This window comes from Hemicordylus capensis, chromosome 3 (genome assembly GCF_027244095.1).
Source record: "Hemicordylus capensis ecotype Gifberg chromosome 3, rHemCap1.1.pri, whole genome shotgun sequence".
NCBI classification, from domain to species: domain Eukaryota; kingdom Metazoa; phylum Chordata; class Lepidosauria; order Squamata; family Cordylidae; genus Hemicordylus; species Hemicordylus capensis.
In genome coordinates, this window is record NC_069659.1 from 352,328,502 (window position 1) to 352,352,880 (window position 24,379).

Below are 24,379 nucleotides of genomic sequence, written 5' to 3' on the forward strand. Positions count from 1 at the left end.
GCTGCACCCCTGTATGAAGCTGCTGTTAACTGAGTCAGAACCTTGGTCCACCTGGCCCAATATGTTTGACTCTGTCTGGCAAAGGCCTTACCCACCAAGAACTACACGATCCTGTAATTGGAGATGCCAGGGACTGAAACTGAGATGTTCTGCCAGCAAAACACATCCTCCCAAATAAATAGGTCCTGCTTTCAGCAGCTTTGCCTCCTCTGCCTTGGACCTATGCAGGAGCCAGAGTTTTGAAAATCAAAAGTCTGCAACCTTACAGGTATAAAGAAAATTAAAACAATTATTTATTGGTGGTGTGGGTAAGAGAGAGAGAGAGAGAGAGAGAGAAATATTTTATACAATTATATACATGGGAGAAAAATAAAAACATCCTGATTGACTGGGCCCTTTGGGAGAGTCTGGGACAGCCAAGAATTAGGGGTGTTTACCAATCACATGTGGTGGTTTGGTCCGAATTTGGACCAAATCGCCACTTTGTGAACTGCTTCATTGGACCAACTAGCTGGGCTGGTCGAATCAACGAACCAGCTTGAACCGGTCTGGAGCGGTTTGCAGTCAAACCGCTCGAACCGCCCAGTTTGTGTAGGACCGATCTGACCATGAACAAGCCTTTGCACACCCCTTCAAAGAATGTCCTTGCCGTCCCACAGATGATACCCTGGGAAGACAAATGTCCCAAGTCCAGAGAGGGGGTCTTTCACTGTCACATCTGTAGCCAGAAGAGGCATGCCCAAAGAGCAAGGGGAAGGAGCAAGAAGTGCTGGTAGAGGCCAGGACCTCCCGATCGGAAATGGCTTGTCGCTTCTGGGCACTCGGGGTGTTCATGATAAGGCGTGATGCAGCCCGCATAGGCCATGACGTGGGCAATGTAGTTCTGTTCCTGGATGCCATGGAAGAGGTGGGCCATGGGGCCCTGGGCCATGATGGCAACGTCCTCACCGCCGTGGGTCTCAGAGCCCAGAGGAACAGCAGCCTGCTGTTGGTAGTTCTTGTCCTCTGTCCAAACAAGGAGGAGAAAGTTAGCTGAGCGCCAAGGAACTCTGAGAAGCAACTCGGGACATGGAGGCTCCATAGCAAAAACATAAGATGACCTCTCTGCTTAGCTCCGTAAAGCAAGCAGAACCAAGGGCAATAAAAATAAAGGTGGCAACCAAATTTCAGCTTCAGGCCCATTCTTGTTCCTGAGAATTTTCTTGCTTCAGGGCCAGGTTGGCCAACTCCTATTTAACCCACTCTACCCTCCAGATCATGGTTCATGGTCAGGGGCCTGTTTTGCCCCAGATTTGTAAAAATTGGTAGAGCCATTGCAGGCCAGGTAAGATGGCTTTTCCTGACCAGATCAGGCCCTTGTTTCATGTAGGGCTGGCATCAGAGGACAGCATGGCTGGGCAGCTACCAAAGGCCCAGGTTCCTGGGAAGGGCCCACTGCTGACCTCGGGGAGCCCTTTGCACCCATAGCTGTTGTGTGGTGGCAGTGGAGTGACAGACCCACCCAGGTAAGGGATGGTCCATGGAAGACAGTTTGCCAAACCTAAAGCTGGCCATGCTTTGATAACCCTGGGTTGGCGGACATGTCCCCTTTTAGGGGGAAATTGGCAACACTATTGTCGCATTCACACATAATGCAGAACCGAGAGTCCAATGGACCTGTGCTTCTGCCCCCTGCTCCCCATGCGGTTACCTGTCCACATTCGGACGTAATGCAGGACCCTAACTGCAGTCAGGGAGACAGCAGAGAGGAGGGGGAAGTGGCTGTGCGGGCTTCCTTCTGGAATGAAGGACAGCCCCAGCAGCCAATCACAGCTGGAGTGAGGGAGGAACTTCCTCCCTCAGCTCTGGTTACTCCCGCGTGTAGCATTCAGACATAACGATCCTTGAATTGAACCTCAGGTAAGAACGGCAAAACTCACTACAAATCTAAGGTTCAAATTGGAGTTTGGGGAGGGAAACCTCAGGTTGGTTTTGTGTCTGAATCATGGTTGTATGCATTCGGGCGTACAAAAAATTCAACCTCAGGCCCCTCCAACTCCGGTTTCCCATTACATGTGAATGGGGCCTATGTCATATCTCTGCCAAAGGAAATAGCTGCCAACCTTGACTCCTGCAGAAACTGCAATATAGAATACTAAATACAATTTAATCGATGTGCCCAGAAAGAATTTTTACCAGGTCTGCTTCTCTGACAGAGTTAAGAAATAATTCCTCCCAAAGAAATTGACTGTGGTCAGTGGCAGCACTGGACTTTAAAGGCATTGTACACAGGTTAATCTGGGGTGGTCTGTGGAAGAGGCAGCTCATCTATGTATTCTCACAGCAGCCTCTGCTGAAAACACTGAGATTGCTGTGAGTTCTCCAGAGCCTGGACTTCTTGCAGTCCTGGGGGTCTCACCAGTAGGCCAAAAGGTACAGGTACCCAAACATCTCCAAAATTGGCCCCACATCACAGGATCTCAGGCAACCGTCAAGCCAGAAGGAAAGGAGCAAGAATGAAGCAAAGGCCGTTCCATCAGCAATCGCAGAGGCTACGATGTGAGCAAGAGGTAAGGAGATGGATAGTGGTGATCTGAAATGCATGTGCTATGTATGCTTGTTGGCCTGAAAGCATCCTAGGCGACACCTGAAGCAAGTGTGAGCCAGTTGCTCTGCTGGAAGAGAAAGAAAGAGGCCCGGAGGAGCATGTCTCTGCATCCACCGTCTCTTTAGACACGGTGAGTGAGGAGTTCTTGGACAAGAGACACAGGAGCCAGTGCAGCACAGACAACTGCAGGAGGAGACAGATGAGATCTGTAAGCGGGAGGAATCTGCAAAGAATGCAATAGGGCCGTTCACATAACCGGAAACTAGGTAGTGCATGCATTCAACACACAGCTTGGGGAGCTGTGCACTCTCCCTCTCTTGATCACGTGTGAGCAAACAACTAGAGAGGAGGAGGAAGGAAGTGATGGTCCATGAGAGGAGCTGGGTGGGACAGAGCCGTCCTCCTCAGCTCTCGCACCCAGCATTTTAACAAGGCCGGAGGAAAAGCTGTCCTACCCAGCTGCTTTCTCACACACCATCACTCCCCCTTCCTTTGGCCTAGTTTGCTCTCGACTAATCAGAAATCAGTGGGGTGTGTAGCTCCTGAAGCAGGGTAGGAAGCTTGTCCTACCCAGTTTTGGGCCGGGTGAACAGTTCTAACGACCGTCAAGAGCAGGAGAATCAGAAGGCATTTGAAAGCACTGGAAATAAGGAATCGGTTTCAGTAGTATCTTTCCAATGGAAACGGCTCTGAGTATCCCAGTGGAGGACAGCTGCAGCAGGCTATGTTGTGGTGGTGGTGGTGAAGTGGGGGGAAACTCTCAAGCTTTTAAGGACAAAGGTGACTCAGCCACCACCTTCAGGAAGAGGAGGGGGAAAGTGGTGTTAGTGGACGGCTCCCTACAAAGGGGTATGGAGGCGGCCATGGGCCAGCCAGACCTGCGAGCTTGTGAAATGCAAGGCAGTTCACCTCTGAACTCCAGGTCTTATGTGGGGCAAGAGGGAAGGCTGTGCATACACACACACACACACACACCCCTTTTACTCCACTCTGTGACTTCTTTTTAGATTGCGAGCCCCTTGGGGACAGGGAGCCATTTTATGTATTTATTTATATCTATGTAAACCGCTTTGGGAACTTCTTTCGAAAAGCGGTATAGAAATATTTGTTGTATTCGTCGTCGTCGTCATATCCGTCATATTGTAAAACAGGCCATGCATGGTTTTGAAACAAGATTAAAAACCTGCAGAACCTGCTTATCAGAGACAAAAGTGTGGTGAATGCAGATATCAAAGGCAGGGGTCCTGCTTCAGCCCTCTGAAAAGGGAATCCTACCATCGGTCTCCAACCAGGGAAGCTCATTATCCACACAGGGAAGGGCTCTGAATAAAGGCAAAGGAGGGAGTCCTCACCAAAGGGCACAGAGCTTGCATCTGGCCGACTGCCGTTCTTCAGGGTGTAGCCTGGCCCATTCCCATAGAGGATGCTGGTGTAGGAGTACTTGTCCATCGCCTTTTTGGGTGCTAGACCTGTCAACACACAGACACACCCCAGTCAATAACAGTCCAGACCTGGTTTTGTGGTAACAAGGATGAAGTCTCCCCTTTGCTATGCAGGGTCCACCTTGGTTTGCATTTGAGCAACTACCAGGTTAATAAGACCGTCCTTCTCTCTATCTCTCTGCTGTCACTTCCTGGAAGCCACCTTCACTATCCATGCAACCAAGACTGTACTAAGGTTGCCATCTACAACATTTTACATTGTACCCCTGCTTTATAGAAACAGATTTCAGTTCTTGCCTTGCCTCTGAATCTGGTACTCCTCTGTGGTACCCTGACATTTTCTTGCCTCTGTTCCATTTGCTATTTGCACTTAAGAACAGCCCCGCTGGATCAGGCCCAAGGAGGCCCATCTAGTCCAGCATCCTGTTTCCCACAAATGCCACTGGAAGCCACAGGCAGGGGTTGAGGGCGTGCCCTCTCTCCTGCCATTACTCCCCTGCAACTGGTTCTCAGAGCCACTTATTTATTATTTGATTGATTGAGTGAGTGAGTGAGTGAGTGATTGATTGCACATTGCAAATTTTTTGAGTAAATTTCTCCAAGTTAGTCCACATAAGTAGTGTACATGGCACAGCAACATAAGAAACAATGCCTGCAGTCATTTCCTAGGGCATACTCAAAGAAAAAACAGCTGATTCTATAGAAGAGTCACTCTTTAGTAAGAGCTTTGGAAACACCAAGGCTTAGCCACTCACCGAAAATGTTGTTGCCACGCGGCGTGCTGCCCCCAAAGGTGAAGACATGTGAGTGGTCGGCTGTTACCACGGTGAGGGTCTCCGAAGCATTGGTCAGCTCACCGGCTCGTTCTATGGCTCGGTCCATCATCACCGTCTCGGTCAGGGCCTGCTTGGCTGTGCCACTGTGGTGTCCGTGGTCGATCCGACCTCGTGGAGGAGAGAAACATGGCATTCCTCACATTTCCATGACCGAATGCTGCTCCATTAAAAAAAATCCCCTCCACACAGAAATGTCGCATCTCAAGAAGGAGGGTCGTACTACTACTACTACTACTACTACTACAAAGATTTATATACTGCACTTCAATCAAAGTTCACAAAGTGGTTTACAAAGAAAAATAAATATTACATAAATAAAACAGTCTTCTGTCCCCAGAGGGCTCACAATCTAAAAAGAAACATAAGGCAGAAACCAGCAACAGCTACTGGAGGGATGCTGTGCTGGGGCTGAATAGGGCCAGTTGCTCTCCCCCTGCTAAATACAAGAGAATCGCCACTTTAAATGTGTCTCTTTGCTCAGTTAGCAGGGGTATGTAGCCTAGCCTTCTCCCTGAAATGCTTGTTTTCTATGCACGGGGACCAGAGGCGTATCTAGGGAAAATAGCGCCTAGGGCAAACACTGAAATTGCGCCCCCTGTCCAAACATCTGAAACCCATCTTTCAGATAACTTTAGCAATAGCAATAGCAATAGCACTTACATTTATATACCGCTCTATAGCTGAAGCTCTCTAAGCGGTTTACAATGATTTAGCATATTGCCCCCCAACATTCTGGGTACTCATTTTACCGACCTCGGAAGGATGGAAGGCTGAGTCAACCTTGAGCCCCTGGTCAGGATCGAACTTGTAACCTTCTGGTTACAGGGCGGCAGTTTTACCACTGCGCCACCAGGGGCTCTTTACCATAATAACAGCTGAAAAATACAAGTCAAGCTCGTTAATCTTTTAATCTTTCAAAAACTATTTAGCAGTGGACATAGCCAGACCAAAAAATGCTGGAAAACTACAAATTTCAGTATGCTGGGGCTCATGAAATACCCAAAAACTATGTGGAGGTGTACTTAGAAAACTAAACAGAAGTGTCTGTCTAATTCTCTACTATGCATTGTAGCATCACTGTTACATAAGTTTTAAAAATAAATGGAGAATTTGACTTTTCCCAGATACTCTGAAAATAATTAAAGGATATGCAGAGTAAACTGCGCCACTGCTTGGAATATATTCTGGTATTTCAGAAAGACAGTTAAAATGAGAGAAAGAGAGCAAGAAACTCCCAGTGGACCTTAATACTAAGGATTTCACACTGATTTAAAGACAAACTCACCATTAATAGCCATATTATTAAGACATCACATGTAACTCACTTATCATAAGAAGCAAAGTAAGAGCAAATCCTAGCTCCTAGATACAATCCTAGCTCATATGTTTCAGCTCAGTATTCACAAGCCCTGATTCTCTGTACATGGTGCCAAACTAAATATGTGTACAGTGACTTATTTTATATTAAAATTTTTTACCTGTAGCCCCTTCAGGGGGCTTCCTAAAGGCTGTGGGGGGGGGGAGTCTGCAAAGGTCCCCCCTGCTGGCCTCACAGGGACCATTTGAGCATGTGCACTGGCCATTTTTAATTTTTTTTTTAAAAAGGCAGTGCCAGGCCATGCCAGGACATGCAAAGGCCATTTGAGCATGTGCGGTGGCCATTTTGTTTTCAGCAGCCATTTCTTAGGGTTTTTTTAATTTTAGAAAATGGCGCCCCCCTTCAAGTGGCGCCCGGGGCACGTGCCCTGCCTGCCCTACCCTAGATACGCCCCTGACGGGGACTTTTTGGGGGGTATGGAGGAACATCCTGTTATGTGATCCTCTACCTGCAGGCAGAAGAGTTGCAGCCCAGACACAGGTCTGCCTTTCGCCTTTCGGAGAAGTGAGCATGAGGCCTACTCGTCCCTCCTTCCAGAGTGGAGGAGCTGGCCGAGAGCCATATCAGTGCAGACACAGCCCCATAGCAAAATGGGGGCTATTGTGTCCCAGGCTTGCACCTTCCAGAGATGCCTGGGTTGGGAAGTTTCCCCTCAGCAGCAGATGGTGGTACTTATCTTCCACAAAGAGGAAGAAGCCGTTGGGGTTCCTGCGCAGGATGCGAATTGCCTTCTCAGTCATCTCCACAATGGAGGGGTCTGTGCTGCTGTTTCGGTTCAACTCGTACGCCATGTCCTTCCGCTCAAAGAGGCCTAAGCAAGAGGCAGGGAAGGAAGGTGTCATTCTGGAACAGGGACATAGGAAGCTGCCATATACTGAGTCAGACCCTTGGCCCATCTTGCTCAGTATTGTCTACACAGACTGGCAGCAGCTTCTCCCAGGTTTCAGGCAGGAATCTCTCTCAGCCCTCTCTTGGAGATGCTGCCAGGGAGGGAACTTGGAGCCTTCTGCTCTTCCCCAAATGGCTCCATCTCAATAAGGGGAATCTCTTCCAGTGCTCACACATCAAGTCTCCCATCCATATGCAACCAGGGTGGACCCTGCTTACCACAGTAGTGGGCTGGCTGCATCCATAAGAAACATAAGAAACACTAGTAATTTTAAGCCCGTTATAATAACGGCCGCTAGGTCCCCCCCCCCTTTATTCCTTCTTCCTATCTCTTGCCCTTTTTTTTTGTTTCTTTTTTCTTTTTGTTTGTCTTCCTGTCTCTCCTTTTCTTCCTTTTCTCGCTCTTCTTTTCCCTCTCTCTCTATTCCTTATTTTAAAATTATTTTTTCTTTCTCTTTTCCTCTTTTCTTTCTCTAATGGGCGTGCTCTGTGGGGCCGTTCCCCCCCCCCCCACTTTGTTATTTATTTATTTCTCTCCTGTTTTCCCTTCCTCCCTCTTTGTTTATTTTGGTTTTTTCCCCTTCTCTCTCTTCTCTCTTATTCCTTCCTAAGATCACTGACCTATGAAGTTTTTCCACTGTAAAAACAAAGAGTCAGTTTGGATGAGCATCCAGAGGCTCATGTGTTGAGGGTAGAGACTCAGCGAAAAGACGCCCACCCTGATGTCCTAAATGGGTCCTTTAAAGGGCTTTGTTGTGCACATAGAATCCATATTGCTGACAGGTTGAAGCTGAGACAAAAACGTAACGGCTTGCACAAAGCTATCTGGGAGTCTGTCACACAGTGACAGAGCCAGAGACTAAATGGTCCTGTAAAAAACTGTCTGCACTTAGAAAGCTAAGGTACTTCAGCCTGATTCTCATATTCTGCGTTGATTGTTGTTTTAAACAATCAACATTGAGACGGCAACTTCCGTGTTCATAGGCACCCACGTGGGCTGACGTATACAAATTCATCTACATCCCGCCCACCTTTTAAAGGAGCGGGGGAGAAATGCCTGCCCTTTATGGCTGGAAAACTTGTCATCACGGCGCTTCGGGCCCCCCGCCGCCATTCCCCCTCCCGCCACCGCCAGCCTGCATGCCGGGCCCCAAAGTCTCCCCCCCCCCCCGCCGCCGCCTGGCTTCGGCGGTGCGGCCAGGCTTCAGCCATGGCTCCGCCGCCGCCACGGCCAGTTTCCCCCGCCGCCTCTTCCCAAATTTTCCCCACCGCCTCTTCCCAAGTAGGGCAAATACAGGGGCCGATTTGGCCCTTAATCTTTGACAACATGGCCACCCGTGTCTGGGCGGCCGTATCTTTTTCGGCAGTTCTGAGCATGCGCTCCGCGCATGCCCAGAACTGCCAAAAAAGACACGGGCAGCACGGCCACACACACAGGGCTTTTATTATAGACGATAAGAACAGCCCTGCTGGATCAGGCCCAGGGCCGACCTAGTCCAGCATCCTATTTCACACAGTGGCCCACCAGATGCTGCTGGAAGTCACAGGCAGGAGTTGAGGGCGTGCCCTGTCTCTCCTGCCATTACTCCCCTGCAACTGGTACTCAGAGGCACCCTGCCCTTGAGGCTGGAGGTGGCCCACAGCCCTCCGACTAGTAGCCATTGATAGACCTCTCCTCCATGAAGTCATCCAAACCCCTCTTAAAGCCATCCAGGTTGTTGGCTGTCACCACATCCTGTGGCAGAGCGTTCCACAAGTGGATCACACGTTGTGTGAAAAAGTACTTCTGTTTGTTGGTCCTAGACCTCCTGGCAATCAATTTCATGGAGTGACCCCTGATTCTAGTGTTGTGAGAGAGGGAAAAGAATCTCTCTCTCTAGACTTTCTCCATGCCATGCATGATTTTATAGACCTCTATCATGTCTCCCCGCAGACGTCTTTTTTCTAAACTAAAAAGCCCCAGGTGTTGTAGTCTTGCCTCATAAGAAAGGTGCTCTAGGCCCCTGATCATCTTGGTTGCTCTCTTCTGTACCTTCTCCAGTTCAACAATGTCCTTTTTAAGATGTGGTGACCAGAACTGTACGCAGTACTCCAAGTGTGGTCGCACCATAGTTTTGTATAAGGGCATTATAATGTTAGCCATTTTATTTTCAATCCCCTTTCTAATGATCCCTAGCATGGAATTGGCCTTTTTCACAGCTGCCGCACATTGAGTCGACACTTTCAATGAGCTTTCCACCACAACCCCAAGATCCCTCTCCTGGTCCGTCACCGACAGCTCGGATCTCATCAGCGTATACTTGAAGTTGGGGTTTTTCGTCCCAATGTGCATCACTGTACACTTGCTAACATTGAACTGAATTTGCCATTTTGTCGCCCACTCCCCCAGTTTGGAGAGATCCTTTTGGAGCTGCTCACAAACTGTTTTGGATTTCACTACCCAGAAGAGTTTGGTATCATCTGCAAATTTGGCCACATCGCTGCTTACCCCTGCTTCTAGATCATTTATGAATAAATTAAAAAGCACCAGTCCCAGTACAGATCCCTGGGGGACCCCACTTCTTACTTCCCTCCATTGTGAAAACTCTCCATTTATACCTACCCTCTGTTTCCTGTCTTTCAACCAGTTAGCAATCCACACATGTACTTGTCCCCTTATTGTTCCCTTATTGTCCCCTTATCCCATGACCGCTAAGTTTCCTCAGGAGTCTTTGATGAGGAACTTTGTCAAAAGCTTTTTGGAAGTCCAGGTAGACTATGTCAACTGGATCACCAGCAGCTTCTTATATTAAAGAGAAGATTTGATTTCTTCCCTCCCTTTGAGGGCAGGGCAAGGCAGGTCAGGGCAGTGGGGTATGATGGCCATTCGGTGTTTCATTCCTCAGGATAAGAGTGCCGGGGGTGGGTGTGTCTTGAACTAGGGCCTCCAGCAGCCAAATCTAGGGGCCTTCCCCCCATGCCACCAGGACAGCTTTCAGGCAGAAGGTTTGACTGCACAGCAGTGCTGCTAGAGAAGAACTTATTTCCCCTCTGTTACTCAAATTTCCTGGAAGGTGTGAGCTCTTTTATACATATTACTGCCTCGCGGATTCAAGTCCCAGGATTACAACAACTGTAGCTAAATTTTTTTACATTGCAATCAGGCTAAGATCCCTATTAAGTGCTTAATTGCGAGAGCTGTCTATTGTTTTTAAGTAATTTATTATGAGTGATTGTATTCTGTTTTATTGTATTCTGTTTTGTGTTTTAGCACTGTTTTATTGATTATTGTATTGAGTATATTTGTTACTTCTATTTCTACTTGCCAACGGCCGTAATAAAATTGATGATGCACAGCAGTGCCACCCAGAAAGTGGCCAGAGATGGTACTGCGGCTCTTCAACACAGCCAGACCAGGCAATTTGAGGGTCAATACAGGCCTGATTGGTTCCATATAACTGTTGCCTCAGGCTCAGAGACTCAGCCTATGCACCTTGTCTCTATGAGTAGCCACACAGAATCCCATGCCTCCCTTGCCTCATCTCTCTTCCGTACCCTCCGGACTGCCACTTTTGGGGACCTAACTGTTGGCCTGACTTTGACTATCTACCTGCCTCTCCCCTCAACCCCAGATCCCTGCACACTGGCCTTCAACATTTGCCTGAGCTGATGCCTTCATCTGCTTTCTACTCTTCAGATCTTCCATGCTGGATTAGATGGACCTTGTTTTGTGCCACAAAGTCAACGTATGTTCTTAAGCAAGTTGTGAGTTCCATTGTGACTCAGAAGGAGACCCTTGTGATCTCCAATACAACACACCAGAAGCAGAGACAAAGTTTCTCCAGCAGATGTGAAAGCAAGGCATGGCACATGATACTCTTACCCATGAGGTAGTTTGTAGAATTTTCATCCACAGCATCCAGGGCAGTTTTGTTCCAGACGTACTGGGCCCCCTGGAAACAAATATGGGTGTAAATGCCCAGCCTTGAAGCACATGCATTGTAGACACAAAACAGGTGGTGATTATAATGGGAGCTAGATTGCGAGGAAATGTACCTCCAAAGTATTCTCCGAAAATTCTCAGGGGGAGAATATGAGGGATTTCTACTGAATTTTAGAATATTCTCCAAAATTCTCATGAGGATCTTTTTCTTCAACACAGCAGTTGAGTTCATTCCAGAAATGACATTCCCACCCCGACCCCAGCATGATCCTCATCCAGGAGAAGAAAATAAAGAAAAACAATACAGGTCAGCCACCACTGAGGGACAGAAACAACTGAGTCTTCTTGTATTGCTGCTTGCTTTCTATATAAGGGCAAGACCATCACCCCACAAATGGCTAATACAATCCATTTAATTTTATAAGCAAGTTTATGAACAAATTTATGACTCTGTTCTTGCTCAGGAACTTTGGACATACTTAGATTCATACGAAGTGGATTGGGGTGTTACACTTTGCACATGCTCCTAGTGAACAGTATGCACAATTCAGGAAAAGGCCTCACTGAATGAAGGGAGAGAAACAAGATGGGTGGAAGGTGGACTGAATATCAGTTAATGATTCTTCTCTTTGGCTTGCAAAATAACTTTCAACTGCTCAGGTGTCATTAAAATTGGTTATAAGATTAAATTAATTGGTTATAAAATTAAATAGATTCTATCAGTTGCTTGTGCACCCTTAAAAAATAAAAACAAAAAGTCTCGATTCATTGGGGTTTTTCCTTCCCTGAGTATGCCCCTTAAAGTATTTTGGAGGTCTGCTTCCTCTTGTTAACTATATATAGATGTGTGAATTATTCCTGTGTCAAGAAATTTGAGAAGTGGAAAGTTGTGAATGGCAGAATAATTCTCCTAAGCATTCTCCTCCACTGCAGGTGAAGAATATTGGGGGCAGGGGGAGGGGGCAGAAATCATGGCTGCAGAATATTCTCGTCCATGACTAGGAGACCATGCATACACATGTACACACACACACCATCATCACACAGAGCTGTGGTCACTCTAGTGATATCTCCCCATCTTGGCTGAGACATGCTTCGATTCAGGTTCTCTGCAGGAGCAGGTGCCGGCTGCTCTTTCTGCACCCCCTTGCCTCCCCAGTAAAGACCCCGAAGCAAGCCAAAAGCTGGGCTTTCTCTCCTTGCCCTCCAACCTCACCCGTAGCTCTGCCCTGTTTCCAGTACCTCCTTGTTGTGCAGCCACTTTTCTATGAGGTTCAGACCGTCCTTCCTGGACCCTTTCTCCTTCGGATATTCCGGGTCCCAGGTCTCTCGAGGCATCATGTACGTCCGGCCCCCTCCCAGGATCACCTGCCAAGAGGCACACACACCATGACGATTTAGCTAGCATATGCTTCATAACTTTTCTGGGCTGTTCATATTTTGGGAGCAAAATAAGTAGAATATGCTATACGGGTGGAGTTTGTCCATCTAGTTTGCCACCATGGAAAGGACCCACTCGTCTATCCCCACTAACTGGACCTCTGAAAGTGATGGGATACGGAGAAGGCCCTAAGGAGCAGGCATAGATAGGATGGCTTAGGACACGGGTAGCCAGCCTGGTGGCCAACCAGAAGTGGTCCAACAACATCTGGAGACCCAAGGTTGGGACCCAGCACTCCAAAAGAATCCAGACGTTATAGATGTAAAGGAGTGTGACAACAGTGCCTCTAGTGGTTAGCAGCGGAACATCAAGATGATTCTCACAATGAGAAGACCAAGGAGATCTTCACTCCCAGAGTTGATAACAAATTGAGGCCAGCATCAATATTTGATGGGCTCTTTGGACAAGAGACAGCAGTGGGGTCTATAAGCTGCAGAGGGAGTGGGCCCTGCAAAAAAGACCTAGGAGGAGAGACCTGGGGTGGGTGCGGTGGTCAGTTCTTCACTGCTCTTGAAACTAATGAAAAATTCAGTAAAATCTAAATAGGGGAGAGAAAAGAAGAAAGAGAAAGAGAAAGAAAAGAAAGGGTCAGTAGGAAAATGCAAATTAGTACTAAGACTTCTGAGAAGAAAGTTTATTTGGGGGGGACGGGGACCCAGCAATGGTTTTTCAAGATAACCTATCTATTACTTTATTTAGCATATTTTTATACCGCCCAAAATGTACATCTCTGGGCGGTTTACAACAAAGCAAAATGAATGACAACAGAAAAGGTTAAAACATTAGTTAAAACAAAATAAATGGCAACAGAAAAGTTAAAACATTAGTTAAAACAAAATAAATGACAAAAGAAAAATTTAAAACATTACAACAATTTAAAATTTTAAAACAATATTTTAAAACAATGTTAAAACTATTCAAACAATATAGAATTAAAAGCCTGGGTGAACAGATGCATCTTTAAAGACTTTTTAAAAGTTGTTAGAGATGGGAAGGCTCTTATTTCAGCAGGAAGTGTGTTCCAAAGCCTTGGGGCAGCAACGGAGAAGGTCTGTCCCTGAGTAGCCACCACCGGTGGCAACTGCAGATGGATCCCTCCTGATGATCTCAATGGGCAGTGAAGTTCATGACTTCTCTTAAATACCCAGGGCCCAAGCCATTTAGGGCTTTTTAGGTAACAACCAGCACCTTGTATTTTGTCTGGAAACTTATCGGCAGCCAGTGTAGCTCTTTCAGTACAGGAGTAACATGGTCTCTCCGAGATGACCCAGAGACCAACCTGGCTGCCGCATTCTGGACCAACTTCAGTTTCTGGACTACATACAAGGGCAGCCCCACATAGAGCGCATTGCAGTAATCCAGCCTGGAGGTTACCAGCATATGTACCACTGTTCTGAGGTTATTTATCTCAAGAAACGGACACAGCTGGCGTTATCAGCCATAGCTGATAAAAGGCACTTCTGGCCACTGCTTCAACCTGGGACACCAGGGAGAGCCTTGGATCCAGAAGCACCCCCAGACTGCATACTTGTTCCTTGTGGGGAAGTGTGGCCCCATCCAGAACACACAACTCAAACTCATCACCCAAGTTCCGACCCCGCACAATAAGTACCTCCGCCTTATCTGGATCCAGCCTCAGCCTGTTACCTCTCATCCTGCCCATCACTGCCTCCAGGCAGGCATTTAGGGAGGTTATGCCTTCTCCTGATGATGCTGACATGGAGAAATAGATTTGGGTGTCATCAGCATACTGATAGCACCCAGCGCCAAATCTCCTGATGATCTCTCCCAGTGGATTCATGCAGATGTTAAACAACATCGGAGACAATATGGAGCCCTGAGGGGTTGCAATACTCATATGCAATGCTCCATTTTGCATTTGAACAATTATGCATTGTTCAAATATTTATCAGCCAGTTCAGACAACACTCAGAACTGGCCATCATAAACAGAGGGAGACAGAGCACGGGTGGGCACAGTCCTGTCCCCACCAGTGCTTCATAGCACAAAGCATGGCTCATCCAAGCCATCCCCACCCCTCAATGTGCAAGTTAAATACTAGGCTTGTGCACATGATCTCTGGCAGAGTAGGAGAAGCACCTTGCCTGGGCAGGAAAGCCTGGGCACGCTCCCAATTTTTGATTGTGTGCCTGCAAACATTATGGTAGGAATGAGGGCACTAGGAGAGTGGGCATGCCCTCACCTCTTGCCTGTGGGCTTCCCAAAAGGCCTCTGGTGGGCCACTGTGTGAAGCAGGATGCTGGGCTAGATGGGCCTCCTTGGGCCTGATCCAGCTGGGCTGTTCTTACGTAAGCAGGGAGAATGATCTTGAGTCTTGTGGTAGCATGAATTATCCCCTTTGCTAAGCAGAGTTCTGCCCTGGTTGCATATCAATGGGAGAGGACATGTCTGAGCACTGTAAGATATTCCCCTCAGGGGATTGATTGATTTGATTGATTGATTGATTGATTGATTGATTGGTTTCTATACCGCCCTTCCAAAAATGGCTCAGGGATGGGGCCGCTCTGGGAAGAGCATCTGCGTGTTTGCATGCAGAAGATCCCAAGGTCCCTCCCTGGCATCTCCAGATAGGGCTGAGAGAGGCTCCTGCCCATAGCCTTGGAGAAGCCACTGCCAGTCTGGGTAGACAATACTGAGCCAGATGGACCGATAGCCAGATTCAGTATAAGGCAGTTTCCTATTGTGCGTGAGCTGGCAGCAGAATAGGACAGCTTTTCCTCCTGTCTTGGTAAAAAGCTGGGGACAGAAACTGGGCTGGGTGTTCTACTGTGCACACAATCATTCTCCCTGTGGTGCTTTTGGTTAACCCATTCCTTGATCCAGACCAGCTTTTGAATGGGGCTTTGTTTACTTGTATTCCAGTGCTGGAGTGGAGGCGGGGCTAAAAAAAACAGCCAGCAGCAAGAGCACTGAAGGCAGGCTGCACTTGCCTCTCTGTACATCATATTTTATTTTATTTTATTTTATTTTATTTTATTTTATTTTATTTATATACCGCCCTTCCAAAAAAGGCTCTGGAGGGTTCCATTAATGTATTTTAACATATTAATATATTATATTATAAGATATTTATAAGATCATCACTAATATAAGATCTCATTAATGATAGATATTTCATTCATATCTGTCTCATTAAAACGTTAACATTCCTGATTGCACCCCACTGCCTTGTCCTTGCACACCACAGCTCTTTCCCTTGGATTCTACACTCCCCAGCTCCTGTCTTAACGTTTGCAAACACGTGACCCCCAAACCGGGATCACGCCCTGCTTTCTGGCCCAGGCCAGGCACTTTTCCTTCCCTGCTGATGGTCATGTGAACAAGCACACTGCATTTCTGGGGTTCCCAGCAGTGTTCCCTGTAAGAGGGATTCCCAGGTGTTGTTGATTACAATGCCCACATTCCTCAGCTAAAGGCCATTGCAGCTAGGGATAATGGGAGTTGTAGGCATCAACATCTGGGAATCCCTCCTACAAGGAACACTGATCCCCAGATGTTTTTGGACTACAACTCCTGTCATCTCCAGCCAAAGGCCACTGTGGCTAGGAATGATGGGAGTTGTAGTACAACAACCTCGGGATCACCCAAGGTTGGGAACCCCTGCTGTATTTAATTCACATATTTAATGACAGTTTGGATTAATGGTCCCCTGCACTATTGGCAGGACACCACATTGCTAATAGGCATGCCCACGCTTCTCCCGCATGCCTTCACAACAGTCAGTTTAGGGTATCTTCTAAAACAGACCATTGTATACAGTGATTCCACAAATTCTTGTCCTTTCCTAATGGAATTATCCAATAATTGTACAGGTCCACTCACACTTTGAACAGACGATTGTTCGGGAGCTTATGCCTAAACTGAACAGCTGGCACCTTTCCATTTAGGGCAACCACCAATGTACTTAAGGCCCAGGAAAAAGAAAAGTCCCTCCGAAGTCTCTTTGTTCAAATTTCTCCAATCTCCTCAGAGCCAAGAGATACAACCTGGGCGCTGCCATGTCTGTTTGGTCGTGATTCCAGCCTGTTCATTCATAAAGCAAGGGGTGGTGGCCTAATTATACTATGGAGGGAAAATGGGTAGAGGGAGATGAACAGGTCCCATCAACACATAAAGGTAAAGTGTGCCATTGAGTCGGTGTCGACTCTTGGTGACCACAGAGCCATGTGGTTTTCTTTGGTAGAATGCAGGAGGGGTTTACCACTGCCATCTCCTGTACAGTATGAGATGATGCCTTTCAGCATCTTCTTATATCGCTGCTGCCCAATATAGGTGTTTGTTTCCCATAGTCTGGGAAACATACCCGCGGGGATTCGAACCAGCCAACTCTTGCTCCCTAGTCAAGTTACTTCCCCTCAGCGCCATTAGTGGCCGCCATTTTATTTCTCCTCAGAACAGTGTTACATCATGACACAGAATCATCCCAGTGGGCATCCTGTGCGGGGGGGCGGAGAGCGACCTCCCCCCCAGCAGCTGCCATTTTGTGTGTGACTGATATCCAATTTTTGTTAGTTTTGATCCCAATCCCATGAAAATTGTTATCCCACCCAAAATACCACCAAAATGACCTCCAATTTCATAGCTTGCCAATGGGACTGTGAAACTGGGGAAGGCCATTTTGGCCCAGCTTTATTGATATAGGGAATTAACTGGGCTGGGCAGAAAGTGGTTGAAGCAATGGAGCAGAGGAAGTAGGGAAGGGAGAGGCAGGGCCATCTCTAGCTTTTGTGGGGCCCCAGCTGAAAATAGTTAGTGCCCCCACCCCTTGTTGAATTTGTTGGAGATGCAGTTCCTGAGGGCATCGACACTTAGCATCAGCACCCCTATTGACCACTGGGACATTAGGGGTGGAGACAGCCAGTAAGGGCATTCTCCCTCTGACCATGCTTTCTCAACTCTACTTGCCATTTGTTGGATGGATAGTCTCAGGTTTCATTCTCTCACCTGGAGAGGGAGACTTCCTTCTTCTCCTTTCCCCACTTCCTGTATACAGCTAGCAAAGAGGCAATGAATGAATCTCCCTGATGAATTTCCTAAATAAACAACTTTGTTCAGAACTCTAACTCCATGTCTCCAGACAATATGAATTAGCAGTGTTCTCCTCACCTGTCCACTTCTGCTGCATCTGGGATAGATATAGAAATCTCCCCTCCAAGCTCTCTTACAGAATCAATAGTTTTATGTCCCTGACAGAACTGGAAGGGTCTCTGCTGGTTGCTGGGCCATGGGCAACTGCCCCCTAGTCCCCCTTCAGACAGCCCTGAAGGAAGGTTTTTGCTGTCCTTACCCAAGTGTTTTCTTAATGTAAAAATCAGGCCTTCCCTCTCCTGCCATTTTGTGTGTGAATGGAGCAGACTTATGCACAAACAAACATGGCTGCCATATCTTAGGAACATAGGAAGCTGCCATTATCTGAGTCAGACCATTGGTCTTTCTAGCTCAGTATTGTCTTCACAGACTGGCAGTGGCTTCTCCAAGGTTGCAGGCAGGAATCTCTTTCAGCCCTATCTTGGAGAAGCCAGGGAGGGAACTTGGAACCTTCTGCTCTTCCCAGAGCGGCTCCATCCACTGAGGGGAATATCTTACAGTGCTCACACTCAGAGGTGTATCTAGGGTGGGGCAGGCAGGGCACGTGCCCTGGGCACCACTTGAAGGGGGGGCACCATTTTTTAAAATTAATTTTTAAAAAATGGCTGCTGAAAACAAAATGGCCACTGTGCATGCTCAAATGGCCTCCATGAGGCCCTAGGCCATGCCAGGCCTCACAGAGGCCATTTGAGCATGCACGGTGGCCATTTTGTTTTCAACAGCCATTTTAAAAAAAAAAAATTAAAAATTTCCATTGCACATGCTCAAATGGTCCCTGTGAGGCCCTAGAGGCCAGTGCGGGGGAGAGGGAACCTTTTCAGACCCCCCCATGGCCTTTAGGAAGCCCCCCAAAGAGGCTACAGGTAATTTTTTTTAAAAAAAAATAATATAATATAAGTCACTGTACACATATTCAGATATGTGACGTATGTGACCTTCAGACTTGTATTTTTCCGCTGATATTATGGTAAAGTTATCTGAAAGATGAGTGTCAGATGTTTGGACAGGGGGCGCAATTTCAGTGCTTGCCCTAGGCGCTATTTTTCCTAGATATGCCTCTGCTCACACTTCTAGTCTCCCATTCAAATATAACCAGGTGGACCCTGCTTAGCTAAGGGGACAAGTCATGCTTGCTACCACAAGACCAGCTCTCCTCCAGTAAGACCAGCTCTCCTCCATCTTATCCAATTTCATCCTCAGTTGACCTCCTCGGAGACTTCACATCTGTCTCCCTTGGCGCTTTCTGGATCTGGCCATCAAGCAAAAAAGATAGAAATCAACAAAGGCATGCTAGAGGACATTGCCTCTCAATTCTACTTCAGCCTGGATATCACACAAAGAAGATACAGAGAGTTATCTTATACCAAAGCTAGCCCGTTGGTCAATCTATCTCCAAGGGTCCAATTCCTCAGATCCCCACATGTACGCAAGCCATCCCAACACCGCCAAGCACATCAACACAGTCCACACTCACGTCGATGTCAGTGTTGTGCACCAGCTGGTAGGCAATGTCCTTGCAGCCCTGCTTGACGCCATCTTTGGGCAAGTCAGTGTCCCCATACCATTCCCGGCTGACCGAATGGGCGTAAGATGCTCCTGGGGAGGCATGCTGAACACGGGTGGTTGTCACAATCCCCACAGACTTACCTGTGACAAGGAGAAAGGGAACAGAGGTATGGGCTGAGAAAATGTGGGGAGCAGGCCAGTGAGAAAGAATAACCACCCGTTGAAAGGATGGAGCAAGTTCTGGCTGACGGCAGCTCTTCTTTGGAAGGACTAGTCAAAAGATCTCTTGGGTCAAACCCTGAGAGGTCAAACACTGAGAGGCAGGGCAGAACCTTTTTTCCTGTACTCTCTGTCTCTGAAGTTCGAAGTTTACTATTACGATGGTCCAAGACCAGAGAACAACAACATAAAACAACCAACAAAAATACAGAATTTATTTTTTTTTAAGATTACTTCTTACAATAAACCTTCACAATCAGATTCAGAGACTGGCACACCTCTTAGGAATTTAAGTTACTGATTTAACCATCTTTTTCCTAATAAAGCAAATCCTGGTGGGAAATTTTGCCACATTGAAAGCAATGTCAATATTGAATCTGAAAGAAGAAGGGAGGTGTAAAAATTATCTGATCTACCTGGAAATTTAATTAAAACTGGGAGTTATAAAAAGGCGGCAGATATCTCTATAAATTTGCCAGTATAATATAACATAATCCAGTTTCAACTGCTCCCAATGGGCAAGGACAAATTGGTTCTGTACAGGGTATATGTTATTTTTAACTTTAGCAGAAAAATACAAAAGAAAAAAAATACAAAAAACAATAGACATAATTCAGTTCAGGAACAAATATATCACTTCATTAAAAATGTTTACTTCACTTAATCAATTTACAATATTTTGAAATAAAATTATAAAATAAGAATCATTTCCCACCTTTCAGGTCTTGTATATGCACATTTTTGGGTAGAGTATTAAGAAATTTAAAAAAGAAAACACTTATAGCTGGGATAGGGCAGAGGCTTTTAGGTGGGAAGAGAACTTGTCCTGGACCAGCAACTCCGACATTTAATTTCAAAAGGCAGCGTTTAGCCAAAAGGGAAGATGGAGCCACTGGTGGACCAAGATGAATCATGACACTCATAGCAGAATGTCTGGATTTGTGTCCTGATGTAATAGTGGCGGAGGATGATAGGGGTTGTAGTCCAAGCACAGCTAGAGAGCCTCAGGTTGGCTACCCCTGTGATAGTGCACAAATCCAGACTGGCACAGGTGCTGGGAACAGCCGAGGTCCTTCCAGCAGCTACGCACCGATAATATGGTCTCATAGATAGGCCTTATCTGGGAGGATTTGCATCATGGTACCTTTCTGTTGCTCCACAGAAGGAGATAAGAAGCATAAAGATACCGGCAACCCTAAGGAAAACAAATGGCGGGGAAATTCTGGCCCTTACTCCCCACCGTGACTCCCATCATTTATTAATTAATTATATTTATTTCTTTAGAATATTTCTACTCCGCCCCTCCAGTACACTACTGCTCGGGGTGGCTCACAACATTAATAAAACAGATACAATAGGGGGAAAGACTAATAAAGTTAAACAAGTTAAGTTAAAATACCTGGCTAAAACCACATTTAAAATAACTTCTGAAATTAAAAGTTATTTAAAAAGCTAAAAACTGAGAACTATAGAAACGAAAGAACCTACCAGATATAAGCTGCAGATAAAACATTTAAAAGCCTCTTTTAAAAGATGTGTCTTTCATTGTTATTTGAAAACACTGAGAGAGGGAGCATGGTCGAGCTCTTCAGGGAGGGCATTTGAGGGGCCACAACCGAAAAGGCCCTGTCTCTGGTCCCCGCCAACTGGATCTCTGTTAGTGGCAGGGCCATGAGTAGAGCCTGAGATGACGCGCAGAGGGCCCTGACAGGTTCATATGGACGTATGCGATCCAAAAGGTGGTGACTTTCTCTTCCCTGCCGATCCTACCTGATAGTTTTGCCCGATGCAGGATGGAGTATACTTCATTGCCAAAGGTGGTGTTGCATTTGCCATAAAGCGCCTTTGCGCTCACACCCAGCGTTTTGGCATTGGCCTTCACTCCGCACAAGTAGGCTGTTGCCGTCCCAGCACTGTCTGGTACCTGCCGGTCAACGTTGTAGGTCTGCCAAAGGAAAGAAAGAGCTTGTATGTGTCACTGCAGCTGGATACAAGGATGCATTTTATTTGCATCAGTTATAAAATATTTCCCTGCAGCATCTCACAGCAATTTAAGGAGTTCAAATCAGCATTAACAAAATTAGTCAATAAAATACTAACAAAACTAAAGACAATACAACAGCAGCAGGCAAGACAAGCAAACAATATGGAGCTTTGAAAATAAGACAATTCTCAGCTCCTCTGGAGGCGTTCTGAAAGAGAAAGGTTTTTCCCTGCCTCTGGAAAGACAGAAGGGTGGAGACATCACAGGTCTTTCTGGGAAGAGAACTCCAGGGGTCTTGGAGTTGGCGTTGAGAAGGCCCTGCTTCAAGTGAAGGTTAATCTAGCCACCGATAAAATAGAAATTGGAGGAGGGTCTTGCTGGACGTTCTCAAGTGTGAGGGAAACAGACTCCAGCAAGAGGAGATCTTCCCTGGAATAATCAGGATAGGAGGACAGATTTGTGGTGGGCTGCCCAATGCACCATAATTTGTTGAAAAGAGAAATTATATAGACATTCTTTTAATAATAGTTTAGGAGGAAACTTCAGCAAATAATTAATAATAATAATAATAATAATAATAATAATAATAATAATAATAATAATAAATTCTATTTGATAGCCACCCCATAACAAATTTTTCTCCGGGCAGCTCACAACACAGCATTAAAACATCGAGTGAAAACACATAACATATGAAATCACAACACACCAAATACACACACACAGAGGATACAATACAAAACAATTTTTAAAAGATTTCAAGTCAGTTTTAAAAATCAGATTTAAAAATCAAATAGAGATGGTTCAATCCCTGTTCTGCTTAACACCTGGCCACTCTAGTTGCCAACTTTAGAATTGGTCCTGGCTCCTATACCTTTAACAACAGTTTGATCGCAAGAGTTAGCAGGCAATTTTTTAACTTCCATGCAGTAAAAAAACTTTGCCTGCTGATTTCTGCAGATCAAGCAGCCGTTGAAGACATAGGAGGAGGCAGATGGGGTTTCCCTGCTCAACTGGCAACTTTACTGGCCATCCTAATGAGGGGGTTTCCTCAATTTCCACAGGCTGAAGTGGTTTCCCATGCCAGCATCACATATTCTTGTCGGCTGCTGTTGCTGGTGCACAGCTTCTCCACATCCTCAACAGCTGACAGCTCCCCACATGCAGCCAGTGTCAGTGTGGAAGAGGTTTTTGGCAACTGGGCGCAGTAACTGGAAGTGGCCCTAATTTGGGAGGGCTTGCCCGGAAGCCACTCAGCTCAGTTCTTGAGTGCCTTGCGACACTGTCCCAGATACCCAAACACTCGACATCAGGGTCCCCCAATAAATCTGTTTGGCTGTTGATTCAGAATGGACAAAATGAAGTGGTAGTCAATGTGCATTAATCTAGCTTCCATTTTATCAGAAGCGTTTCATGGAGACATTCTCTTCCAGGAGAGACCCGTATCATCCACTCCCTGCTGCTGCAAGATGTGATAGGCACTAGTTCAGAAGACATCAGTCGCCGCCTAGAGATGTACATATCAGGCAGTATTATTAGCCATGATGGTTATATAGAACCTCCATGCTCAGAGGCTGTATACCACTGCATATCAGTTGCTGAGGGGCAACAATGGAGGAGGACAGTGACATTCATGCCTCAGTCTGATCCAGCAGGGCTCTTCCTTTGTTTTGAGGAAGGATCTGTGTCTGCCGGCTGGTCCCACCTCAGGAATGTCTGTCCCTGATCTAGCTCAGGATGAACATAGCAGCATGCAGAGACACCCTCTTCCCTGGGGCAGACTCCAGGGAAGCAGTCAGGACTCCCACCTTGGACAAGGCAACGTAGGGGAATCTCTCCATCGCCAGCACGTTCTCCTCGCCAGAGCCTCCTGCCAGCTGCCCCTTGTAGATGCGGGCTGCTGTGATGGTGGGTACGCCCATCCCTGCAAGCAGAGCGTTAGAGAAGGACTCTTAGAGGCGCTGTGCTGTCATCCCGTTAAAGGAGCTGCCTTAGTAGATTAATTATCATCTGCCTTTGCAGCGCTCAGGTAGGGCACTCTGACTGCGCATGGATTTCACCAGAGCCTTAATTCTCCAGTGGAGAATGGTTAATACTCACACCCAACTATAATTCCCAGGACTTTTTGGAGGGCAGCGGGCCATCATGCCAGGCAAACGAGGTTACATTTCTATTGAAGACATATAGCATTTTTCACTTTCTCTCCACCTGTGCTATTTCTATTTCTTTCCTCCATGAATTCACTTAGGCAAGCTGCCCGCCCCCACACCCAGCCACACACACACACCTCTCTCTCTCTGCACCCTGCAATAGGAGAATAAGGATTCTGGCCTCCCTCACAGGGCTGCTGTGGCACAGGGACGAAGAGACCAAGCTTTGTCCCTAGTTTGAATCCAGCCTCTCTCAGGGGCCTTACACCAAAGGTTACGACAACAGCACGATTCAGACATTATGCTGTACACGTGTACAGATGTCTGTACGAACACTTGTACGTGTGTTTGTGTGAATGACTGTACCTGGGTTCATATTAAAAGTCAACCTGGGCAGAGGCCCTTCAAATGAAGGATACAGAGAGGAAGTGTACAGCCATCCCTCACCAACCATGAGGGTTCCATTCTGGGAAAACCTTGCGATTGGTGGATTCGGGGGCTAGGGGAATCGCGGTGGCAAAAGGACTGCAAAATACAGTGAAAAACAGAAGAAAAAAATATCCCCAAATCACCAGGAGTGAGTAAGAGGAGTGAAGGGGACCCTTGAAAATGACCCCCTGGCCCCCGAAAATGACCCCCTGACCCCCCAAATCACGAAACACTCCCAATTGCAAAAAAAATCTTGCCAAACCACAAATACTTAGGTTGTGGTTGGTGCGATCTACTGCAATTTCCTGGTCGCGGATACTCAAAACCATGACTGGGAAGCCCATACTTCCGTACCTGTGTTCAGCATAACATGTGAATGACTGTACCTGCATACACTGTACACACGTCGCATGGTGTTGAACATAACGTGTGGATGGGCCTAATATGATATATGTGAAGAACTTTGAGCCTTAAGGATTATTATTGGC

At 46.7% G+C, this 24,379-nt stretch overlaps 1 protein-coding gene across 2 annotated transcripts in view; it reads right to left on the minus strand.

Annotated features, from left to right (window-relative positions):
* Window positions 1–271: 271 nt before the first annotated feature.
* Window positions 272–24,379, minus strand: part of LOC128352455 (intestinal-type alkaline phosphatase 1-like) — a 40,960-nt gene continuing 16,852 nt past the window's right edge. Inside the window, exons 3-11 of one of the 2 annotated variants that reach the window (XM_053313068.1) lie at window positions 23,121–23,236; window positions 21,099–21,273; window positions 19,078–19,250; window positions 12,296–12,421; window positions 10,994–11,063; window positions 6,920–7,054; window positions 4,785–4,976; window positions 3,940–4,056; window positions 272–1,005 (exon numbers count right to left, since the gene is read on the minus strand). In XM_053313068.1, coding sequence (XP_053169043.1) covers window positions 713–1,005; window positions 3,940–4,056; window positions 4,785–4,976; window positions 6,920–7,054; window positions 10,994–11,063; window positions 12,296–12,421; window positions 19,078–19,250; window positions 21,099–21,273; window positions 23,121–23,236 — 1,397 coding nt within the window. In that variant the 3' untranslated portion in view covers window positions 272–712. The remainder of the gene's footprint in view (window positions 1,006–3,939; window positions 4,057–4,784; window positions 4,977–6,919; window positions 7,055–10,993; window positions 11,064–12,295; window positions 12,422–19,077; window positions 19,251–21,098; window positions 21,274–23,120; window positions 23,237–24,379) is intronic. The other variant, XM_053313069.1, reaches the window with a different exon arrangement.